Source organism: Exserohilum turcica (genome assembly GCF_000359705.1).
Source record: "Exserohilum turcica Et28A unplaced genomic scaffold SETTUscaffold_8, whole genome shotgun sequence".
Lineage (NCBI taxonomy): Eukaryota > Fungi > Ascomycota > Dothideomycetes > Pleosporales > Pleosporaceae > Exserohilum > Exserohilum turcicum.
Window position 1 is genome coordinate 852,387 of NW_007360299.1, and position 18,391 is coordinate 870,777.

At 52.6% G+C, this 18,391-nt stretch overlaps 7 protein-coding genes across 7 annotated transcripts; 3 read left to right on the plus strand and 4 right to left on the minus strand.

Moving 5' to 3' along the window:
- Positions 1-631: 631 nt before the first annotated feature.
- SETTUDRAFT_165904 (uncharacterized protein) lies at positions 632-2,941 on the minus strand. Its single transcript, XM_008032709.1, has 3 exons — positions 2,762-2,941; positions 1,863-2,708; positions 632-1,812 (listed from the first exon to the last, which is right to left on the minus strand). The coding sequence occupies exons 1-3, from the start codon at positions 2,774-2,776 to the stop codon at positions 1,021-1,023; spliced, it is 1,653 nt and encodes a 550-aa protein (XP_008030900.1). The 5' UTR covers positions 2,777-2,941; the 3' UTR covers positions 632-1,020.
- A 229-nt stretch (positions 2,942-3,170) lies between these two features.
- On the plus strand, positions 3,171-4,689 carry SETTUDRAFT_23828 (uncharacterized protein; the record flags this gene model as incomplete). The annotated part of the gene is made up of 3 exons (XM_008032419.1): positions 3,171-3,216; positions 3,471-3,697; positions 3,763-4,689. 3 exons carry the CDS (start codon positions 3,171-3,173, stop codon positions 4,687-4,689), a joined length of 1,200 nt encoding a protein of 399 aa, XP_008030610.1.
- A 188-nt stretch (positions 4,690-4,877) lies between these two features.
- On the minus strand, positions 4,878-7,172 carry SETTUDRAFT_142926 (uncharacterized protein; the record flags this gene model as incomplete). Its single annotated transcript, XM_008032710.1, has 3 exons — positions 7,018-7,172; positions 6,819-6,951; positions 4,878-6,768 (listed from the first exon to the last, which is right to left on the minus strand). Exons 1-3 carry the CDS (start codon positions 7,106-7,108, stop codon positions 4,878-4,880), a joined length of 2,115 nt encoding a protein of 704 aa, XP_008030901.1. The 5' UTR covers positions 7,109-7,172.
- Positions 7,173-7,596: 424 nt separating this feature from the next.
- On the minus strand, positions 7,597-9,030 carry SETTUDRAFT_174158 (uncharacterized protein). Its single transcript, XM_008032711.1, has 5 exons — positions 8,953-9,030; positions 8,833-8,895; positions 8,706-8,782; positions 8,100-8,642; positions 7,597-8,045 (listed from the first exon to the last, which is right to left on the minus strand). Exons 2-5 carry the CDS (start codon positions 8,840-8,842, stop codon positions 7,734-7,736), a joined length of 942 nt encoding a protein of 313 aa, XP_008030902.1. The 5' UTR covers positions 8,843-8,895; positions 8,953-9,030; the 3' UTR covers positions 7,597-7,733.
- A 1,550-nt stretch (positions 9,031-10,580) lies between these two features.
- On the plus strand, positions 10,581-12,740 carry SETTUDRAFT_181651 (uncharacterized protein; the record flags this gene model as incomplete). The annotated part of the gene is made up of 3 exons (XM_008032712.1): positions 10,581-11,070; positions 11,134-11,513; positions 11,562-12,740. 3 exons carry the CDS (start codon positions 10,581-10,583, stop codon positions 12,657-12,659), a joined length of 1,968 nt encoding a protein of 655 aa, XP_008030903.1. The 3' UTR covers positions 12,660-12,740.
- Positions 12,741-13,068: 328 nt separating this feature from the next.
- SETTUDRAFT_23832 (uncharacterized protein) lies at positions 13,069-14,373 on the minus strand (the record flags this gene model as incomplete). The annotated part of the gene is made up of 3 exons (XM_008032420.1): positions 13,069-13,998; positions 14,077-14,307; positions 14,356-14,373. The coding sequence occupies 3 exons, from the start codon at positions 14,371-14,373 to the stop codon at positions 13,069-13,071; spliced, it is 1,179 nt and encodes a 392-aa protein (XP_008030611.1).
- A 2,236-nt stretch (positions 14,374-16,609) lies between these two features.
- Positions 16,610-17,874, plus strand: SETTUDRAFT_123166 (uncharacterized protein; the record flags this gene model as incomplete). The annotated part of the gene is made up of 8 exons (XM_008032713.1): positions 16,610-16,797; positions 16,844-16,927; positions 16,974-17,009; positions 17,058-17,286; positions 17,339-17,372; positions 17,424-17,481; positions 17,528-17,704; positions 17,751-17,874. The coding sequence occupies 8 exons, from the start codon at positions 16,610-16,612 to the stop codon at positions 17,791-17,793; spliced, it is 849 nt and encodes a 282-aa protein (XP_008030904.1). The 3' UTR covers positions 17,794-17,874.
- Between the last annotated feature and the right edge of the window lie 517 nt (positions 17,875-18,391).

Genomic DNA, 18,391 nt, shown 5'->3' on the forward strand with positions numbered 1-18,391 from the left:
ACCAGCGTTAAGAAGGGGGCTGAGGTTATGATGCTCTCAGCTGAGCTAATGCGCGATCGGGTCGCCAGCCTTGAGAGGGCTAACAAGGCAGCAACAAAGCGTAGGCAGCGTAAGAAGAAGCGGATACAGAAGCAAGGAGTGCTAACAAAGGGAGCTGGAGAGGATCTACTCGCTCAGCGCGAGGCTGATCAGCAGATTGCTCATGAAGAGCGTCAAGGAGGAGAGCGATCAGGTGTCAGCCGCCAGGCTTTAGCGCGCTGCAGTAGGTGTAGGGAGACTGGCCATAACTCTCGTACGTGCAAGAAAGATACTCTAGGTACTGCTTAATCTATTATGTTAATATATAGTAAAACAAATATATTGTGGTGGAGCTACAGGCTTATAGAGGTGCGCAGGTTTGGTGGGGTGCGCGACTCGCTTGCCTGCGCGACTCGCTTATCCACTACGTTAGTCTTTGCATGGTTTTACTTATGTATGACCCGCTCCGTTTCATTTTCTCGTCTCTCGACCACGTTTTATTTCATTCGTTTCATAGAATTGATTGAATTGATTTGAGATTGAATTGCATTGAATTGAATTGAAATGAATTGATTCAAAGATTAACCATTTGATATCTCTCTCCCCGTTTCCCTTCCTTTCCCTTCCCTTCCCTTTCCTTTCCTTTCCTTTCCTTCATTCCCCTTCCTCTCTCTCCATCCCCTCACTACTTCCTCAGAACACAAACACAAACAAACTGCATGTGCATGTGTAGTATGTGTACTATGTCTCGACCCACATGCATACATACTTTTAATTTTGTGCAACACCCCCCGAAACACCCATGATTTCAGTCTTTTTTTTTCTTAGCTACTTTGAAATATCAATAACCCCATGACATGCTACCTACACCGGTTTTCCATTCCATTAAACGCCCTCGGCAAGAGAAACATGTTCTCTTGGAATCCGATTATAGTTGCCTATTCCTCTCTTCAAACTCTCACTTGCTTTTCGTACCTACTACTTCTTACCCAGTACACGCCACTAGTTCTCATTCTGAAGCGGCACCACTCTGCCCGAGTCGACGATAATCTGCTGATCGAGCCTCTTGTCAATGTCGCCGTACTCGAGCCGCTTCCACGTGACAATGCGCGCCTGGTTGGTGTCGATTTCGAACACGCGGAGACGGCGGTGATAATGGTTGTAACCACCGTAGCCGCCGAAGCCGCTGCCTCCAGCATAGCACATCCAGATTTCCGGCTCGCCTGTTTCAGGGGCCTTGGAGAGGGCGCAGTAGTCGTTGACATGGTCGTGGCCGCACGAGACGGATTTGATGTTGAACTCGACGAGGGCGTCCTTGAAATGCGTGTTGAAGGCGGGCGCTGTAATGGGCTCGGTCCAGTTGCCCACGCGGTCGTTGTCGCGGATGCCGTACTCGGGCAGCGGAATGTGGATAAAGGCCATGTCGAGGTGCTTGTGGGTGTAGTGGCGATGCGCATCCTTGAGGCTTTCGGCAGTGGCCTTGAACCACTCAATCTGGTTGGGCTTGATCCAGTCGTAGCCGCGGTAGTGCGTCTCGTCGGGCGAGTAGGAATGTGTGTCGAGAAACCAGAGCGTCAGGGCGGAATGCTTGCTGCTGTGGGCCTGGATCTCGACAAAGTAGTTGCCGACGCCGTCAATGGTGTTGGGACCGGCTTCGCTTAGAGAAAAAGGTAGTGAATCATAGAGATGCATTTGTGCCTGACGCGAGAGGGTGCCCTCGTCGTCATGGTTGCCAAAGATGGCAGCATAGGGTATCTTGCGCTCAGCGAGCGGATCGACAATCTTGAACATGGCCTGTAGCAGAGTCAGTGATGCACCTGGCAAGTATAGAGGTGCTGTCTTACGCTCTGAACATCCGGAGCCGTGTCGCCGTTGATCTGGTCGCCGGACAAGACAACCATGTCGGGCTTCTCGTCGTCGAGCACACGCTCAACAAACTCGATTGTTCTAGGATCGGCGTCACAGTGTCCGCCATTTGCGCCCTTGGGCTCTTCGTCCCTGCATTTGCCGAGACCGGTGCTGAGGTGCAAATCCGATATCTGCATAATCTTGAACTTGCCGTCTTTCCGGATCTTGGGCACTGGCTTCTGGAGCTTGACCGCCGAGCCTCTCCGTATCGTCAGGCGCGGGTCGGTACTGCCCTTGCTGGTGTCGAGGTTCAGAGCGCCGTTCTTGACCAATGCCCAGCCCGGGCGAGGCTCCACGGCATCGGCGCCGAACAAGATGTCGACGGCCGTCACGGCCTTGTTGGAGTCGCTCGCATGGCGCTTGAGCGACCGCTTGATCCACACGCCTGCCGGGCGCGACTCCCACTTTTCAGAAGCCTGGGCCTTTTCTCCAATCGACGGGTCGAGCTTGCCGGTGCGGACATCGACGACGACCTTGTCGTCGGTCTGGAGCTCCTCCTCGCGCTTGCGCTTGATGTGCACATAGGCCTTGTACAGCCAGCCCTTGGCCAGGTAGAGGTCCTTCTCGATGCGGTGCCATTTCTTCTGGTCGAGCATGCACTTGGACAACGGGTTGAGGGTCGAGCACGTCTGCACGGTGATGTCGGTGATGACGAGGCCGTCGTGGTGGAGCGGCAGGTGGCTGTGGACCGACTGGGGGAGGACGCGGTAGCGGTTGTCGAGGAAGAAGAGGGCGAGCGAGATGACGATGGTGATGGCGACGAGCTGGACGCCCGTCCGGACCTGTGCGTGGTTAGAGGGCGGGTGGCGGGGTCGCGGGCTGGCAGTGAACCTACTATGCGGCGCGTCATGGTAGAGGCCGTCCAAGGTGCAGGCGAAGGCGCATCAAGGCAGCGAGGGGTTTAGGACGTGGGGTTTTCGCAGCGGGCCGGGCCCCTCTCCATGGCCTGGTGCCTCTGGCGAAATCTGGCGAAACCTGGCGAAACCGGGCGAACTGTGGGCGGGCGGAACAAGGCGCGGGCCCATGTGAAGAGAGAGGGATGGATGAGCGAATGCCTGTCGTGGGCGGGAAGCTGTGTCTTGGCTCGCGGACCCTGCAAAGGCACCGCCGGCATCGCCAACGGCTCTGCAGGGGTTGGCGGGACTGGCGATGCCGCGACTTTGCAGGCCCTCGACTGGCGTGCTGGGCGCTGGGCTGGGTGGGAGCATACCAGGCATGCGGCTGGGCCAGTAGAGCATGCCGCAATGCTGAGCATCTGCATCCGCCGAGTGGCATCTGCTGGCCGCCCGCGTACGCACTTGTACTGACTTGGGCCGTGTGGTGGGCGCCCGCCTCGGCTCGCCTGGCCATGCGGAGAAGGCGTCACCTCCGCATCTGCGTCTTTTTCCTTTTACAACGCCATGCGCCACTCCTCGCCCGCCCCCCTGCGACGAGTCATTCTGCACCCGTCTGCTCGCCCATTCTCGAGTAGCTCCGCCTGCCGTCGCGCGTTCCAAGGCAAGACGCCCGCTGTCTCCCGCTCGACGCCGCTCACCACCCCGTAGAAGGCGACCTCGTGCTGCTGCGCGAGAAGAAGGACACGCACGATGGCCGCCTCGTGAAGCTGCATGCCGACAAAGCAACCGGCACACACCGCGGCGTCATCCAGCATGCCGACGTGATTGGCAGGCAGCCGCGCCAAATCGTCCAGTCCAACAAGGGCGCCACGTACCGCATCCATGACCCTACGCTGGCCGAATACGTCAGGCTGACCCCTCGTCTGGTCACTCCGGTGCGTACCTACGCCAGCAGTCCCAACGAGGGTCTCCGCAGACAGTCGAGGATTGACATACCCAGCTCTACCCATCCGATACAAATCTTATAGTCTCCCTGCTCGATATCCACGTAGACAGACCCGCGGCTGGGCTCAGTACCGAGCCGCCGTTTGAGATACTCGAAGCCGGTACAGGCCATGGCGCCCTGACTCTGCACCTGTCGCGCGCCATACACGCCGGGAATCCGCCCGTCCCACGAGCACCTCTGCACGCTGCCACCGAACATGAGCCAGAAGACGCAGTCTATGGCGGCGAATCCATGGCCGATCTTCAAGACTCGTATCTCGAGTCGTGGAAGCAGAACCGCCGCGCCATCATACATACGCTAGACATATCGAGCAAGCACTCCCAGCACGCAAGGAAGATTGTCCAAGGCTTCCGACATGGATTGTATGCTGGGAATGTAGACTTCCACGTTGGAGATGTGTCGGACTGGATTGCCAAGCAGAAAGCTTCAAGGAAAACCGAACAGCCCTTCTTGAACCATGTATTCCTCGATCTGCCCAATGCGACCGCCCATCTTGCCAACGTCGCCCCGGCCCTACACGTCAACGGCCTGCTCGCCGTCTTCAACCCCAGCATAACCCAGATTGCTCAATGCGTCGAAGCAATCCGCGAGCACAAAATGCCCTATCTGCTCGAGCAGGTGGTTGAGCTTGGGGCTGGCACAATCCGCGAATGGGATGTTCGCGCCGTCAAACCCAGGGCGACTCTGCAGAAACCCGCCGCCGCACAGCAATCTTCTGCGTCGTCCGACCATGAAAACTCAGACTCGGAATCCGACCAAGCTGCCAGAGACAGCGAGCTCGAGGCAGTCCTAAACAAGGCGGAAGAAGAAAACTGGGCCATGGTCTGTCGTCCCAAGGCCGGGCAGCAAGTCGTTGGAGGTGGCTTCTTGGGCCTATGGCGCAGAATGGAACAGACTAGCTACCAAGAGCCAACAGACTGAGAAAAAAAAAGACAATTACGTGTACCGTTACAAGATGGCTGTGCTCGCTGTACGCAAGACGTAAAACTATGAGCAGCAAAAAAAAACAGAAGATCACCATCATACATGTGTGTAGATATATATAACGCGCTACTCTTATCAAGAACAAGTTATTCAAAAAAAAAAACAAGGGTGGGGGGGGGAGGTCTTCAAAAAGGCTCAGTTTGCCAAAACCCAAGATTAGTCGGTGCAACCTGACCCAAGAAAGTCTCGTCAAATCCAAACCCATACGAACCAATTAAATCATACATGTTGTACTCGTTTACGGGATCAGCACTGCTACTCGCACTGACCTCGTGGCTTGTCGTGACCGACTTTACGGGATCGAAAATCTGCGATGTTGCTGGTGAAGGTGCTATTGCTGTTGCTGTTGCTGTTGCCGTCGTCGTGGTATAGTGGTGGTGGTTGTGGTTGTGGTGAGGTGTTGTCGAGGGCGGGTGGCCCGTCGATGGCGCGGGGGTGCCTGCGACATCGATGCGCTGGAGCAGGTCGTTGATGCCCTGGACGATATGGCGCGTAATGTGTTTCTCGCTGAGGTTGTTTGCGACTTTAGCCAGGAACGAGGCGGAGCGGCGCGACAGCGACAAGACCTGGTTGATGTTGAAGTTGAGGCCGAGGCCGAGCGGCTCGGTAGGCCATTCGGGTGACTGGACCTGCGCGACGCCGCCCCACGTCTTTGCGATTTTAAGGAGGAAGGTGGCGCTGAAGGCCACCATGGTGTGGGTGAAGATGGGCACGGCCGTCATGGCGCGGCGCAGGTCGGGCTCCTCGAAGATCAGCGTTAGGATGCTCGTGGCGGCTGTGATGGCGATGTTGGCGGCTTCGCGCCGGTCGTACGACAGCGACTCCGAGGTCGCGGCGCTGGGCGAGGGCAGCGCTCGCAGCGCCAGCGAGTTGAGCTGGAACCGCGCAAAGTGGTAGTACAACACGACGCCTTTGGACGGGTACGACCCGATGGCTGGGCTGTCGGCCGACTTGGATTGCCACGCCAGGCGCCACTGCTCAATGGCAAAGTTGAAGAGGCGGAGTTGCTGGAAGTCGGGCTCGGTAAGGGGCTGTTCGGGGTCGCTGCCGTACGCAATGTAGGCTTCGGTTAGGATTTTGAACAGCGTGACTTGGGCGCCCAGTCGAATGTCGCCGGGCGTCGTCTTGGGGCTGTCGAGGAAGCGCTCAATGTTCTTGACTGCCACGTCGTCGTTGATCATCGACGGCCGGCCGTACGCAATGCTGAACTGGTGGTCGCACACGTACAGCGCGAACCAGAGCCTGACGTTGTCGCGCTGGTCCTCGTGGCCGCGCATGAGCTTCTGGTAGGCCGTGTGCAGATTCATTTCTACGGCGCTCCTAACGGCGATGCCGGCGAGTTTCCAGCTCAGATTCGAGAGATAGAAGGCGGCAAGAGCCAATGCGCGTATGTCGTCGAGGTTCTGGGGCCGCGCCAGCGTAGCACTGTAGACTAGCGAGACAAAGATGTTGTAGCACTTTTGCAGAGCTTCGTCTCGTCCAGGCGTGTGCAGCGCTGACACCGTCAGGACTGCTGCAGTCAGCAGCGTAGAGTGACGGCGTACTGCCATGAGAGAGTCGTAAGGAAAGAGCACGCCGGCCCACAGGTAAAGGCGCATATCTTGCATGTACCGCTGAAAGAGTTCCTCGGCTTCCTGCAGGGACACGATACCCTGGGCGATAAAGTCCTCCTCGACAGAGTTGGACTTGGGCTTCCATCGCGCACTGCTCCGAAGGTTCCGGATCCGCGTCAGGTCGTACAGGCTTCTCATGGGCGCCGTCACCAGGCCCGACTCCTCGCCGGAATCGCGCTCGACCGAGTTGTCGCGCGTCATGTCCATGGGCGGCGGAACAACCAGGGTCGTGTGGCCATTCTCAGACACGACGTTTGTCGGCGTCACAGTCACCGTCTGGCCCGACGGCGGCTGGGGAGATTCCATCTGAGGGCTGTCCAGGTCCGGGAGCTTGTTGAGGTGAAGCAGGCGTTGAACAGCGGAGCGCAGCCGCCCTATCTCAGCTGTCGCATTTGCCTTCCATCTGCAAACATTAGCAAGGAGCCCAACGCCGTGCGAACAGGAAGCATTTACGCAGCATCTTCGTCGAGAATGCGCTGGTTGATGTTGTACGGCACGCATTCGGTGCCGCTCCTCAGACATTTTGCGCATTTGGCCTCATTGTCGACGGGCTCACACTTGATCTTGTGCCTCTTGCACTCTGCGCCTATTTGGTGGTGAGCATTCTGTATGCCCCAGGGTCTTTTGGGTTCTTGGTGTGGGTCGGGCTCACAAGCTCTTATTCTCGGCGTGCGTGGCGCAGGCCGCCGCCCTTCCTCGTGGTCTGCATCTTCGCTTGGACGCTTCAGTGGAGACATCTCCATGCCATCGGGCCTTTAGAAAATAGAGGCCGTTGAGTATCGTCCTTGATGCGACATGAAAACTCGCACCGTCATGTTCGCGCTCGTGACTTGGTGAGACGGTTGGCCCGAGGGGTGGATGACCGGAGGCTAGGCCAGACCAGCCATCGCGAAAGTTGGCGCCTTACCCAATTGAGCCACGCCGGTCATTCCCTCTGATGCTAAAACCTCCCTCGACTAGTTTTCCTTGTCTTCCCCAGCCCCTATAACTTTGTCTATGATATTCCGGATTGTGAGACGAGAATCCATAGCCTTCACCTGAACCACGAGTCTCAAGGCCTGTACAGTGTGCAGCAGTGCTGGACAGGTACCACATGGAAGAATAGTCACTCCGCCCATGAACTGCTTCATAACCAGTAGTTGCTGCTCTTAAACAACTTATGTTGTGGAATTCAACAGTCAATCTCCGGGAGCATGAAGAAAACAACAAGACGCATAAGTTCTGGAATCGTGTGGTTACAAGTCCACCATCCGCTCACTACGTAGCTGGACTAACGGACTAGGGGCTATTTCATCGCTTTCCGGTCGGACATACCATCATAAATCGCATAATATAGAATGGAAGTCCGGGTCCAAAGACCCTTGCCTCTCATTTCTTCGGTTCTAGAACCAAGTTCGCCTTCAACACCTCTGCACTTTCCACATCTACAGTTGTCGTTCTCTCAATGACTTCTTTCGTTTCGACCGTAACACCTTGCTTTTCACTGCCTTTATCATCATCTACTTTTGAGCCCGAGTTCACGCTGTTTTGTGGTAAGGTATCATGGAGAATATCCGTCTGCAACTCGATGTCGCCGTTGCTGCGCCGGTAGCCTCTGAAACGGCGCCAACGGTTCGACAATGGACTTGGTACGAATGGGTCGGGCTTAGGAGAAGTATCAAAGTAAGGAATGAAACGTGCCTAACGCCTGAGTCAGCTTACTTCATACACGAGTAATCTGTCAAAGGTGCCTACCAAGATCCATTTGATCGTAGGTCCGCAAGCAGCAATCACACCCAGATTGCCCTCTATATTGGTTAATGCGTTCCGAACATTGTAGGGGTTCTCGTCGGCCATTCCCTTTGGTAATCTAAAGACTGCGATGAACATCTGCAGACGATAGCAGCCAATCGCCGTTACCGCAAGTGGAAGAGAGAGAAACAGTATCACGGCGACCTTGTTCTTCATAGGCATCCGGAGATCGTGAATAATCCATGCAGGTATCAAAGAGACGAGGAAATCGGTAGCGATGGTCGTACCAATAGTACCATAGATGTACGGAGGGCGATGAGGGCAATGGCCAGGGATGTCCGGATGCCACGCTTTCTCGATTGGCCAGCACTTGACGATGCCTCCGAGAACTGCAAGGATGATGAAGACAATATTCACCGCGATTGATGTCCACAGACTTGCGATTATCCACCGGTTATAAGACCGAAGCTTCAGGAGAGTGATCAAGAATGAGATCTTGACGAGACCGAGGACGGGGTTGTGGAGGATGTTGTTGATGTAACGCCACTGTATTGTTCTTGTCAGTATCACACTATTCGAAAAAGTGTTTGATGCAGTTGGGAAACTTACAAAGAGTAAGTCAACTTGGTTGACCGCGCCTTTCGGGATGTCCTCCGCGTGATATCCTGCGTAGGACACCATGACAACTAGTTTCAACGGTTATTGAATGTAGTTTCGTGTGATTGCATTGAAATACATTTACACATAGTGGCTGCAAGTGCAGCTGAGATGGCTTCTGCAATTACGAGAAGCCAGTCTTCTACATCAGTTGTGAGTCAAGTTTCGTCAATCACACAGACGGCAATAGACCCCTTACCAATACCGAATTTGCCGTCTTTGATTTTTCTCCATACTCTGATTGAAACAATGGTAAGAGATAGAATAAAAGGTAAAACAATAAGTACAAGGTTCGCCGGCTGAAGACCAGTTCCCGCCATGGTAGCGATGGCAGAGAACGACGATCACCCAGGTGAGACCACTAGCTTGAATGTGCGGTCATACCCGCAATCATATATAAGTCACAACAGACATAATTTGCTGGTCGATCATTATGTTGGAGCATTCAGGTTGCGACCCGGTAACGAATGCGAAGATACAACGCCGCAATCCTCCAGGCGGGCATCATTCCCGTACCATATAACGCGTCTGATTACTCTCTTGCGTCCGGCCAGCTGGGACATAGGACGATAGAGTCTTAGCTGACATGGCGGTAGCTTTGAAACAGGGTCGAGTCTACTGCGGCAATCGTCTACCTGTGATACCAGGGCATACTCGAAATTTACATCGCTTCTCGCCCAGATACCCCATTTTCAACTTGACACCACTTGATTTCACGACTGAACAACATGCTTACCTGTACTCGCACCCTCGTCTCACCCTGCAATGCTTTCAGCAGACGTCGGTCTGGAGAATTGACTACCAATGCATGGGTAAACAATCCTGCAAAGGATGGCTTTTGGGCCAAGCTGGCGCGACCCTGGAGAGCTTCGGGGTATGTACTGATGGAGCAATGTGCACATCCCTTGCATTGCCACTCATCCAATTGTATCTGAAGACTAGTGGAGTACAATGTGACTGCAGGGAATAGCAGGCTTGCCGCATGGACTACTGTTGATACCAAGACCTTGGCTCGCAGTGAAGAGGCGGCTGTACCAAGCGGATGGGTGTGAGCTAAGTACCTAGCGAAGCGTGCCGTGCCCCGCGAGCGCCTCTCCGCGGAACGCCTCCCCTTGAACATCAAAATCCACGTACAATTGTAAAACAGTCGCTCATGAACAGTCTCAGTCAGTACCCCATAACATATAGTGACCATGAAATATCTAATCGTTCATTCATCCTACCCCAGCTTTCATGATTCAGGTACAAGTGGCGACCAAGGAATCAACGCTCAGAACTGTGCCGCAAAGCGGCATCTCACGCCATATACCACCCAACATACGGTGTGTCAAGCTGTAAATCTTCCAGATGCATAATACTGCATCGTACAGTTGCATCGGCAACAGAGGAATAAGTCGGCACGTGCGGCAATTCACGCGCAGCCTTTGATCCTACGGACCAGACACATCTTGATTGGATAGGAACGCCCCCGAACTGTGGCGAACAAGCTCTATTCTGAAGGAAGTGAATGCTAGGGTACTGTATGGATGCAATTCAATCACCCATGCCGTTTTTCGACCTGTCACTGTCTTTTGTATGCAGTCCCTGCGCAAACCCGCCCCTTTCGCTTCGCTGCTTTGCCCTCGTTCGGCAGTTGCGCGATTGAACGAATGGCTTTCTACAGCCTAGAGTACCTGTACATGATTCACGAGTTGGACTTGCATTGAAGACCCACGAAGAAGCGGTAGCCGACCGGTTAAAGGAATAAGATAAAATGGCGAAGCGCCCGTAGCTCAGTCACCCGTCTCAATCACAATCACATCGTATTCGGATCTCGATTCACTCACCATGGTCCCATTACTGCGGGTAGCCATATTCTTGGCTCTCTCGCCAGCCGCTGTTCTTGGTCAATCCTCCTCGTTCCTTCAAGTCGAGCCAGCAGCCACCTCCGTCCCAGTCACCGCACCGGCAGGCGCCCCATTGCAGGAAGCTGAAACTCTTCAACTTACCGATGCAGTGGTTGAGCGGCTTGCTTCCGACGAGGCCACAGCCGAATATGCCGAGTACTTTACGTTCGATAATAGCAGTTTTGCCAACCCTGCGCGTGCTCGACGGGCTGCCTCCGCAGAATGCAAAACCTTTCCTGGCGACCCAGCATGGCCCAAGGACATTGTCTGGGACGTTTTCAATGTTCTTCTAGGCGGAGCACTGATTCCAACCAAGCCTGTTTCAGCGCCATGCTACGACTCCAAATGGGGAAAAAAGGACGCCGCACAGTGTGCCGATGTTACTCAAAACTTCACAAATGCGTACTTCCATGCAGATGACCCGACTTCCAGTAAGAGCACTATTTGTTCGGTCTAGACTACCGATGGTCGCTGACTTGACTTCCAACGCGTAGACATGTGGCCAATCTACCAAGGCAGAACTTGCATGCCCGGCAATGACACCGCTGGCAAAACATGCACTCTGGGTGGGTTTCCAGAGTATGCTATCAAGGTCACGAATGTGGCTCAGATTCAACTCGCTATCAACTTTGCTCGGGCTACCAACCTCCGCCTTGTTATCAAAAACACTGGACATTGTTTCCTGGGAAAGTCGACCGGTGCTGGGGCTCTTAGTCTGTGGATGCATAAAATGGACAAGATTGACTTTATTCCAAATTATGAGGGTCCAGGCTATTCGGGTCCAGCCATGAAGCTCTCGGCTGGGGTACTCGTACGACATGTGTATGAGGCTGCCGAGAAGCACGGTGTTACTGTGCTGGGTGCGGTCTCTTGGGTAAGTGATTTGGTCACCGTTTATGAACAACATGCTTATTGAATGCAGAGCGTTGGTTATGCTGGCGGTATGATCGCCGGAGGGGGCCAAAATCCCCTGGCCGGTATCTACGGAATGGCGGCCGATCACGTTGTGGCTTTCCAAGTCGTTACTGCCAATGGACGTTTTATCACTGTATCCGAGGTATCAAACCCAGACCTGTTCTGGGCGCTCAGGGGTGGTGGCGGTGGTACATTTGCCATTGTAACATCCGTCATCATTCGAGCGCATCCAAAGATCAACGTCGTTGCCTCGCAGTTCTACCTTGACGCTACAAACAACAGTGCCGAAGCCTTCTGGGACGGAACCAGGAAGTTTTATGAGACATTCCTGGATTGGGCCGACGCAGGCATCTACTCTTTTTACATCATGGGCAACACCCCATCCCCTTTCATCAACGCGCGATACATCTTCGCTCCAAACCACACCTTGGAGTCATACACCAAGGTCGTCAAGCCCTTTTTCGACTACCTAGACGCCAAAAATATCACTCTCAGTCAGCCTCATCTCAGCGTAGCCCACAGCTCATTCTACTCTGCCTACCAGACGATGTGGGGCATAAACCCGTTCCCGATTGGACGCGACGACTCCATGGCCGCCAACCGCATCATCCCTCGCCGCAATTTCCAAGAAAAGTTCAACCAAACCTACGCACTAATCAAGGAACATGTTTCTCTAGGCAAACATCTTCTAGGATACCACAAGGCACCGAAAAAGTACGCAAACACGAACAACGCCATTCACCCTGCGTGGCGCGAGTGCGGCATGTTCATGGTCACCTCGACCAACAAGTCTCTGGATCACACTACGCCCGAGGGTCTCGCCATCGCCAACGAGGATCTCCAGGAGAACATCTTGCAGCCCTGGCGCGAACTCACACCTGTGTCTGAGGGTGGCGGTACGTACCTGAATGAAGCTCATGTTGGAGAGGCCGACTGGCAGGAATCCTTCTATGGCGGATACTACCCTCGCCTCAGCGAGATCAAGCGCAAGTGGGACCCCAACGACGTATTTTACGCCACGACTGCAGCTGGCAGCGAGAGGTGGGAGGTGCGAGACGGGGATCAGGGTGTGCAAACCCAGAATGGAAGACTGTGCCGTGTTTAAGGTTATGACGTATGACGGATGACATGAATAGACGCACGAATAGAGTTTTTATAGTTTATAGAATTCATTTATGGTTATTACATGTCTTGTTTTTGTTTTTGTTTTTTTGTGGGGTCTACTTTTTACGAGGCTTGAGAAGGTTTAGAGTTTTCTTGTCAGAACTCGGGCATTGGCAAAATTAGCAAAGTGAGGCAGCCTTGTGTAGAAACTATATATTTCCAACCCTCTTCTAGTCATCAATTTCTATGGGAAGCAGATGCTCAGGTAAATACTCACCGAGCCAGGACACACCGTAATCTACATGGCCGAGCAAACATGAAGTTCCACTCAGAAACCCAGGATACCGAACAACAACCCTGGCCTTAAACCATATTTCCCTCTCCCTCAATTTCTGCGTCTAACGATTTTCTCACGCCTTGCCAACCAGTATGCCTCTCTGGTACAATCCTGTAATAATGCCCACACCCCTGCCCACGTCCCTCGCAAACGTGGTACTGCTACCAAATTCCTCTCCACTACCTCTATATACGGTTTTCATCCCCTCTTCCTCGCTCCATTCAGCCACCCAACTCGGTGACGAAAGCTCACAAGCCTTCTTCGCCTCATCGTCACCCTGCGAATCACAATTCGCTCTCGTCTTGCTGACAGCCATCAGCGCAAAGGCGAAGGGATGTCCCGCCATGAGGAGCTTTCCCTTGGAGTCGACCGAGAGGTTATCGACGGCAGCCGGAACGCGAAAGTGCTTTACATACTGCAGTTCAACGGTATCCGGGTTGAACGTGTACAAGTAAATACCCGGTTTGGCAGTCGATGCTACGGCCACGGTGGTCGCGTTGAGCATCGTGACGCCGTTTGCGAAGCCCACGCGCGCTAGCGTCTTTGCTTCAGACGGATTGTTCATGTCGAGGTATACAACGCTGCCGCCGGGGATGGCGGAAAAGGTTTCGACTCTGGAGAGGAGAGGCGAGGTCAAGGCGCCGATGTAGTGATCGTTTGTTACCAGTAGCTTGCCGTTGCCGAGGGTGTGAATGGAATTGGGTGCGGGGAGCATGGGGTGTTTTAATGTTTGTACGTGTTTTGCTGTTGCGTCTTTCACCGAGACCTGGAATACTTCGAGCGTGTTGCTGGAGTTGCGGGAGTGGTTGATCAGGTAGAGTGTCGATGTTGCAGCCTCGAATTCAATGCCTAGAGGCTGGAAATCTGCTACGTTGGGATAGTCGATCAACTTGAGTGGCTTGAGGGCTTGTGATTCCGGGAGGCCGGCCGTTGAGTAATCGTAAATCCAGATGTGTGCGGCGTCTTCCCCGTCTTTTTTCGCAAGAGGTGGTGCGAATGTGCCCTGCTCCGTATCAGCTCTATGGATTACTAGGAACTCAAAATTTCTTCTCCGCTAGGATAAAATGCAAAGAAAGCTCACCATGACGGTATTCCACTGGTCTCTTTCAGGGTTGCAGCTCAAGAAGGCGATACCCATTGCCTCCTCAAACAACACATCTTCGCAATTCCGCAACCGGTCGCTAAACTTGACTTCATGTTGTTTGAAAGCATTGGCATACTCGATTTTCGCGGGATGGTTTGCGAACATTGTTGACAGCGTGAGATAGCGGTCGTATGCATAGGGCGCTATTGCCGCTAGCGCGACAAGGAGCTACAAGGTGGTTAGTTGTACCCTAGGTTTGAGATTTGGGGGCCATACAATCGATCGTTGTGCCATTGCTACCTCTTTTCCGTGTGGTAGCAAAGTCATGGAGATGGCGGGGTCGAAGGTGCTGCAGGACAACCGAGTTTAAGATAGTGTGCTGCTTACGCGCTTGAACAGCTGTCAGCCATACCCACCTACGGGACTACGGCTGACAACGTTATCAAGAGGTGTCTCGTCAGCAACCGGAGGGCTATAGACTCCTTGGTAAGTCATGCATGTCTCTTTTCGCCTCGGGATTACGCCCAATCGCATCTCGTTCGGCGCAGAATAATCCTAATGGGGAATATGTACAGGGATATTGCTTTTGCGGAGTTTGACATTGCATTACTATTCTTTCACACGTGACCTCAACGAATTCGCGCTCAAACAGCCCCGCCTTCTCCAGATACCTCATGTACATGGAAACGTCGGATTACTATGTCGTTATGCTAGATATGGCGCACTGTTGCCTATTTGGGATTAGTGCATTTCTACTCGCCCACCGAGCGCGAATCCAAGCCCCACATTTGCTCAGACCAACAAGTGCTGATGATGTTACAACAAATGAGAAGATTGAAATAAATAGCGAAACAGAACCCTTAGGCCGTGAGATTCCGGTCATCCATGACCATTCCACAGATCCGCAGAGTGCGCAGCATGCACTTCGTTCTGTAGTAAACATTACTCTGTATGATCTCGAGCATGTTCACAGCAACAGGGAGAGCCCGGTGACAAGTATGATGAGTTTGGTATGCGAGGACAGTACCTGATTGATTTGAAAACACACGGCAAACGTACCAAAAATGTTTCAACTCATGCTTATTTCAGCATGAACACATTCGGATATTATTCACTAGATCTATCCGCCAATTAATTAATTTCCTATAACGCTGTGTAGTATTACAAACTCGCCAAGCACAGAGCGCTCAACGGGCCACATCCGCAAACACGGGCCGCATACCACTATAGTACTTACCTTACGCGCGATATATGGGAAACCTAGTCCAACTAGTCACTGCAAACAGCGCAAAGACAAAAACATCTGGCTCTTTGGTATGGAGGGCGATTAAGATATGTCGTTGAATCGATGATACACATGGCCCAATTGGGTCCTAGAACTGTTTCTTCGCTTAGCGACGATTAGATACCTACTACAACATGCTACTAGTACACGTCCGGCAGGGTAACAAATAGAGTTTTTCCAGGGCTGATTTTTGACAACGTCAGATGTAGGCAGTAAGCGAGTTTGTGGCGCAAAGACAGAGTGGATTGATTTGACAGCTGTCGCGAATAAGTAAATATAAAGTAGCGGGAAAAAGAAATTATCCAGATCTTGTGAAAGACGGTGGTATGCCGAAGCAATGTCAAGCTCGGTTACCATCAGAGCTGGTACGTGAGGGATGGCGGAGTTCCACAAAATGGTAAGCTAGGCCACCACTAGATCTTATGAAGGATGGTAGAACTTCAAAACATAGCAAGCTCGGTTACTATTAGACCTCTTTCTCTCTCTCGGACTTGGGGAATGGTGGGTCTCCGAGATATATTAGGCTCGGCTACTATTAGAACCCCGCCCCGCTTCCGGATGATGCCGCTCTCTCAGAGTATAAATAGCGTATACGAGTACCTGGAGTGACTTGTCCCTTTCTACTAATCTGTCGTAGGAATATTAGTAGTTTGCTTTCCATGGGTGATTTTGACGTGTGGCGCTGCGGGTTTCATCACACAGTAGGGTGCGTGGTAGGATATGGCAGTGAGGTACTTTACCTCGTACGCTTTGTACAATCAGTAGCTAGTAATGAATAATGCACATATTTACAAAGATTGGAATCTTTTCAAAAGACACAGGAAGCTATTCCTAACATAAACTTTGCTTAGCGGCCCCTGTTTGTAGTGATGCTCGATTGCGAGAACGACTTGAACAACGCGGATTTCGACTGCTTAACTACCCGAAAACTAAGCGCGAATAGCCCTTTTTTATTTCGACTCATAATGAGTGATTTCCTTTTACGTCATAGTAGATTGATAAATAGTTATAGTGGCGACTGCGCCGCAGTCAGCCGGCTCGAGGTCCATGTCAACCAACTCGCAGTAACCAAGCATACCCCTCACTGCCATCCAATTCCGGATCAAAGTGGGTTAGAACAGTCGTCATAGGCTGTGTGATTGCATATTTCATGATGAGGAGTGTAAGGGTATAAAGGGGAGCTTTGTTGCAGCTGAAACTTCTCAAGCCATCTATTCTCACGAGCTGTACACAACAACAATAACCATGACGAACACGAAGAAAGTTGCCATTGTAACTGGCGGTAATAGTGGTATGGGCGAGGGACTTGTCCGGCGGTTGGTGGAGAAGGGATGGCATGTTGCCATTGCCGATATTAAAGAAAACAAGCAGTTTGCTCAAGAACTAGGTGATGCTGCTAGCTTCCATCAGTGTAACGTAGCGGACTACGATAAGTATGTCAGCCTCTAGTTTGCTAGGCTATTTATTAACCAAAAGAAGCCAGGCCAGGGTGTTCCAGGAAGTGTGGGATCGCCACGGGAGAATCGATGCGCTCTGTGCCAATGCGGGTATCGTCGATAGAAGGTACGTTCTGCAGGCATCATGGTTGGATAACTGCTGACTTTTGCAGCTCAATCTTTATTTTCGAACATCGCGGCTCTGACAAGTAAGATCTGGATGCCGCCAGCGCCCCCGTTTCTGCTGACTGTGGCAGGATTCCCCCGAAACCCGATACGACTTGTACCGACGTGGACTACAAAGCCGTCGTGTATGGTACGCAGCTGGCGATCCACTTCTTCCGCAAGAATAAAGTACCTGGTGGTAAAATCATTGCCACGGCCAGTGTCGCTGGGATTGCTTGCTACGAAACGTTTCCAGAATACAGTGGGGCCAAGGCAGCTGTAATCAACTTTGTCCGAACAACGTCACGCCTACTGAAAGAGGTAGGCTTATACGGGCTGGGATAGCGATAAAGTAGACGCTAATGAAGCACAGAAAGAGAATATCAAAATCAACGCCGTCTGTCCTGGTGAGTAGCCCGGGGTTCTCCCTTGTCCAGTCAGTGGGCTGACATGTTCAGGCATGGTGCATACGCCCATCATGCCACAGATAATGGTCGATGCTATGGAGCTAGAGTAGTATGTGTCTGTTTCTGTCTCGAAACTATTGATTGACATACCGCAGCTTCACTCCTATATCGACCATTGTGAGCGCATATGAAAAGTTCCTCGAAGACGACACCTTGTATGGCCGGGTCGTGGAGTGCTCAATACAGGAGCACTTCTTCCACGACACGCCAAAGCTTGCCAACGGTCGCTTCTCACAAAGGGCCGTTGCCGTGTGGGATCCGCTGTTCAAAATGTAAGCATCATGTCAGAGACAATTGCCAGGCTGATATAAGATGCAGGTACCATAAAGAAGGTTCTGGTCTGTCCGATGCGATTTCTTGAAAGAGCAATGTGCTGTTTAGAGTTTATTGGATATGGTACAATTGCAGGTCTCAGGCGAGCAGCAGTAGATATGCTAATCTGGATATGGTTATGAAACATGTGGCTCAACTCTTTTTGGTGCGAGGGACATGTTTGATGCGCTTGCCGATGGATTTACAAGCCTATTTTTTGCAAAATCTATAGTTGGTGTCATGGTTGTGTACGTAGCACGCATCGGTCCAGATACCTTTTCGGCTGCTGTTCAAGATATGCCGCTGGAATAATCAACGCGTCATCCCTGTTGTTGTGGAGAGCCGGGATGTGAGCACTAATGTCGTCGCCTGATCGCCAGTGACAGACAAGAGATGCGTTGAGCCAACGGCGCCTCAATGCCGAGAGCCTTTTCCAGATGGGGCGACTCAAAAGGGTTGGCGAAGTTGGGTAATACGATCGAGATGGATACTATGGGCACATGTGTATTCAGAACCGAAGAGCGCGCATGTCGTCGAGTTTGCGGTTCGTGCGCTCGGTTGGCCATGAACAGGTGGTGTTGGAGAGGGATTTAGGGTTTGCCTGGTGTTCCAGCTGGAGTCGTCCGAGCGTAGCACAGTTCAAGCAG